This window comes from Gekko japonicus, unplaced genomic scaffold (genome assembly GCF_001447785.1).
Source record: "Gekko japonicus isolate JY-2015 unplaced genomic scaffold, Gekko_japonicus_V1.1 scaffold1255, whole genome shotgun sequence".
NCBI lineage: Eukaryota > Metazoa > Chordata > Lepidosauria > Squamata > Gekkonidae > Gekko > Gekko japonicus.
In genome coordinates, this window is record NW_015173164.1 from 487,875 (window position 1) to 492,727 (window position 4,853).

The 4,853-nt window shown below is 48.5% G+C and overlaps 1 protein-coding gene across 1 annotated transcript; it reads left to right on the forward strand.

Annotated features, from left to right (window-relative positions):
• The first annotated feature begins 529 nt into the window (after positions 1–529).
• EIF1 (eukaryotic translation initiation factor 1) lies at positions 530–4,555 on the forward strand. The gene is made up of 4 exons (XM_015422496.1): positions 530–732; positions 3,076–3,239; positions 3,474–3,575; positions 3,808–4,555. The coding sequence occupies exons 1-4, from the start codon at positions 702–704 to the stop codon at positions 3,850–3,852; spliced, it is 342 nt and encodes a 113-aa protein (XP_015277982.1). The 5' UTR covers positions 530–701; the 3' UTR covers positions 3,853–4,555.
• Positions 4,556–4,853: the final 298 nt, after the last annotated feature.

The following is a 4,853-nucleotide window of genomic DNA, read 5'->3' on the forward strand; positions in this document are numbered from 1 at the left end:
ACACAAAGTACATTATTTTGTCATATGTGCCAAAGTACGGTTGAAAGGAGATACGGGCTTCTGACCACATGCAAAGTGCATTTCCTTCCTCACTGAGTTAACCGCATAGCCCAAGATAACAAGTCCCCTTCGCTCATACGCATGCGCTAACGGCTCATTTCCCCGCCCCTGAACGGGCGCGTTTCTCATTCCAATAGATCACCAAGTGCGCATGCGCCCCCTGCTGCGGTATAAGCCGCGAATACAGAGACGCGAAAAAGAGACCGACGGTTGTTTTTTCCGCCTCCCGTTTCTTTACAGCCAACCCCCTTCCTCGACTTCTGGAGCGTGACCAAGTCACAAGGCCACCCTCATTTGCCTGCATGACAAAGTACGCAAGGGCGTCGGTTGCCTTAAAAACGGGGTTGGGATAGGCAGTGCGTGAGTGACGCACCGCTGTATCCCTCCCCCCCTTTCCCCCTTAGCCAATCCCTTCTCCTGCCTCCCGGTGCGTGTTGACGTCACAAAAGCGGCCCCGCTATATAAACCGCCGGCCGTTTAAACCCCGCCCTTCCTGCCGTTTTTCCATTTTTTGGCGTTCCCCTCTCTCAGAGCTTGAAGAGCTCCCTCGTCGTCGCCCTCGCCGCCATTTGCCTTCTGCCTTCTGCCATCGCCCTTGCTGCCGCCTCCGACACAGGAAAAAGGGAAGCGAAGCGCGTCGTATGTCCGCTATCCAGAACCTCCACTCCTTCGGTGAGGAGACCTGGGCGAGGGGGCGCCTCCGAAAAAAAGGCGGGATGAAGAAAGGGACATGGGGAGGGGGAAGAAGGGGGGAATGAGGGGAGAGGGGCGGGGCCAAGGCGGGCGGTGGCCTTCGAATGTTGGGCGAGGGGCGGGGCGTCGTTGGGCCTGAGGATTCCGAGGAGGCGGGGCCTGATTTCTCGCGGGGGGGCCCTCCCTCGGAGTGCGGCTTTCTCCCTAGGGAGCCCCTGAATGTCCTAAGTAGGAGGCGTAGTGGGTAGGGTTGCCAACTCCTGGTTCAGAAATACCTGGGGATTTGGAGACGGAGCCTAGGAGAATACAGTCTAGGGAGTGGAAGGGGCTGTAATGCCATGCGACCCACCTTCCAGAGTAGCCGTTTCCCTCACAAGAGAGGCGGAATATATGTTGTAAATACGTAATATACGTCGTCTGGAGAGCGGACCTAATTCCCGGAGGTCTCCATCCTCCCCCACCTGGAGGTTGGCAACCCCACGTAGAAGTCACGCGAGAGGCCTGCGGGGCAAAGTGCGGGATTGGGAGGAGGGATTTGCGGAAGTAGAAACGATGGCGGAGATGCGGGTCGGGCTAGGGAGAAAACTAGAAGCCGGACAGGCGACGGGGCTGGCTTCTCGTCCAGGGCCGGGCCTTTGTGTGGCCGGAAGGCGGTGTTCCGTGGCCTCAATGGAGGCTCTCGTCTTTTTTTCCCCCCTCTCTCCGGCTCTTCCCCCCCCCCTTCTTCCTTTTTCCCCTCTTCGGTGAACCAGTTAACGCAGTTACTAATTCCTGGTTGTTGCGTCAGCCCGAGAGCGGGAGTGGCTTTGGGAGAGGGAGGGGCGGCTGCGGGTAGTCACGTGAGCCGGAGGGGAAATGGCGGTTTCTGGGCAGGAAGGAGGGCTTGTGGGGGGGTTGAAATGACGGTGAAATGTTTGGGTCCTACTAGGGGATCCTACGCTCGAGGCAGTGAAAAATTTCCACGGTGACTTTAACTGTGCGATGGCGAAAGGAGCCTTCTGAACCACAAAAGTTACCAAAGCATTCTCCTTTCCTTTCATCTGATTAAAAGCTCCTCGAGTAAGTCTTGAGCAGTCAAAAATCCTGCTGCTAAGTAGCGTCTGGACTCGACACTAAAGCAGTGTTTCCACAACCACGGCATGGGTAAGGTTAGGGAATCTGTCAGATAAAAGGAGTAAAACCAGCTTGTAATGGGAGGAGATGAAGGTGAAAAATTATTTCGGTGCTGTGTTTAAAAACCGGTTTCTAAAGGATACGCCAGTAATCTATGCAATTTTCCCCTGAGAATTGTCACAAAGGCAGTCTGTTTAAGGAATCTTTCTTCATTTTCTTCTCTTTGTGACCAGGGTGAGCTTGTGCATTCATTCACGATAAGAAAGCTCTAAAATAATTTGGGGTAGTTAGATAAAAAGCATGGGAAAATCCTCCCTAACCACAAAAGTTACAAAAGCATTGTTCTTGCTCCTTTTCCACAATATCTTGTATTTATATTCCAGTCATTTTTTACATTGTCTCCATTCCTACTAGTTACATAGTTTGGCAACTCTGTGCATCCAGTTATCTGCGGACGTTTGCTAGTGTAGCTAGTAGCATACTGCACATGTATAGGAGTATTTTCCCACATTCATGGGGTCTTATCTGCTTATAAGAAGCTGTGCTTAGTCGGCTGAAACAGATTCTGAAGGTTCAGCTATTCTTCCAGCTTCTAGGATACAAGAGCTCATTCCTAAGCAAACACCATTGTTAAATGGTATTAGTTATGCCAAAGGACAATTTTTCCTTCGTAATCTTGTGGGAGAAGTTGGGAAGAAGAACTGCACTTGATATGATATGTTGTAGGTGAGGTACTGACTTGAGGCCAGTTTAAGCACACATGGGTAGGTTAGAATTGCAAAACCCTTTGTATAAAGCACCAGTGTTCCCTCTAAGCTGAGTTACTGTGAGCTAGCTCACAGTTCTTTAGCCTCTGGTGCACACATTTTTGTCTTAGCTCAGGAAGGATGGCTCCAGAGCAAACTTAATTTATGCAGTAGCCAAATCATTTGCTCACAACTTTAATGCCAGTAGCTCACAAAGTAGAAGTTTTGCTCACAAGACTCCACAGCTTAGAGGGAACATTGTAAAGCACACGTTAGTTTCTTTGGAAAGTTTTCTTGTAGGTTTCTTTTCAGTATGAGGAAGTGACCCCCTTTCCTTGTGTGATGTAGGAAGGATGAGAGCTGCCCCCATCTGATCAGCAGGAGACACCTGGTGCTGCAAGATGCACACACCTCGCTCAGTGTTTAGTTCTGTCACTTAAATATTTTTCCTTGCTTTTCTCAGACCCCTTTGCTGATGCAAGTAAGGGTGATGACTTACTTCCTGCTGGGACTGAGGACTACATCCATATAAGGATCCAGCAAAGGAACGGCAGAAAAACCCTCACCACCGTCCAGGGCATAGCTGATGATTATGATAAAAAGAAACTGGTGAAGGCTTTCAAGAAGGTGAGTGGGATTTGGAAGGGCAGTAGACTTGCATCTTACCTAGAAAGGGTCTGTCTGCTCTGGCATGGAGAGTGGCTGGTGGTGTGTGGCGTAAAGGTATTTTTTTCTTTGGCTGGCTGTGCCTTGGGGACTTGTGACCACCACATTTCTGGAAAGGCAGCTAGCAAGTCTTCTGAGGTTGAGATGGTTGCAGCGCCTCAAATCTGACAAGCTCGGGGTTTTTTATTCTTGTAGAAGTTTGCCTGTAATGGTACTGTGATTGAGCACCCAGAGTATGGAGAAGTGATTCAGCTTCAAGGGGACCAGCGTAAGAACATATGTCAGTTTCTCATTGAGGTAAGGAGCACTTTCAACCCCCATTTCCTCAAATTAGTACTGTGTTCTCTGTTACTATCCAAAATCCACTCTTTTTGAAATATAATCAAATTAAGAAGACACTTGCGTTCGTATAAAGCGAAGATGTCTGGTCACTGTCGGTGATGGATGCTTAAAACACTTCGCGTGTTGCCCGTTCTGTGTTCTTGGACTTATTGTGCGGAACCTCTTTCACCTCTTTTTCTTTTTACAGATTGGACTGGCTAAAGACGACCAGCTGAAGGTCCATGGGTTTTAAGTATCAGTGGGTCACTGAAGTCTCAAGGGAGAAGGCTTCCCTGCGATGAGAAACCTTTCTGTCCCATGTCACTAGTTTAAAAATAAGCCAGCTTGTATAATGTAATCGCATCAGGTTCCCTTTAGTCTGGACTAGTGTAACTCAGCAATGTAATAAACTGACAAGAGCCCATGTTGTTTCGTCTTGGCTGTCCCTCATTTAAACACCGGCCCTGTCGTGGTGGTGTCAAGCCCAGAAGCTTTTTCTACATGCGAAATTCCAAGTAGGGCAATGGATGTTCTGGCTGTGTCAGGAGCTGCCCCAAATGTTCAAACCCTGCCTTGTTTCATAAGCAGCTGAGGCTGACACGTAGAGATTCCTGTCATTGTCCTGAGGGGAGCTGTGACACTAAATGGCAGAGGCCAGGGCTTGGGTATGAGTTATGCCGCCTTCTAGCTGAAGAGGTTGTTGGGGATGCAGAAACCAAAACCCCCTTTATGCAGAGATGGGCACTGAAGTGACCAAATCCAAAGACACAGCAGTTAGCAGACTTGGGATCTGTGGCTTGGAGTTAAGATGAGGGAGGTGTTTTAAACTAGCATCGTCACCACAGAGTGCTACTTTAGCAACTAACAATGCTGTGAAGCAACAGTTCTTGGTTTGAATCCTGATGTTCTGTGTAATGTATTTAAACATTTATTTAAATAAAAAAGGTTTTCAGAAACTTGGGTTGTGCTTTGAGTCCCTTGTTTAAAGGGGTACTTATTTATCATGTTCGATTTATCGGCCACCCTTCCCTGTGAGCAAGGCTCAGCAGCTTACATCAAAGGCAAATACAATGTAACTGAATTAAAACAGCATTGAAATACTTAATCATAGAACAACTCTAAATCCAAGATGACAGGAAAATTCTAATTTCTGCCAGCCCCCTGGGTGGAGGGGATGTGAAGGAATAAATAGGGAGGTTGGAGTATTGAGAGTGCCAGGCTGTTGCTAAGCTGTTCAACCAAATGGTCAGTTTA

Bases quoted from the DNA above. Each gene is read 5' to 3' on its own strand.
- EIF1 (XM_015422496.1), top strand. From the start codon at position 702: ATGTCCGCTATCCAGAACCTCCACTCCTTCG. The intron at 733-3,075 runs GTGAGGAGACCT...TGCTTTTCTCAG, and splicing joins CCAGAACCTCCACTCCTTCG to ACCCCTTTGCTGATGCAAGT. The intron at 3,576-3,807 runs GTAAGGAGCACT...TTCTTTTTACAG, and splicing joins TATGTCAGTTTCTCATTGAG to ATTGGACTGGCTAAAGACGA.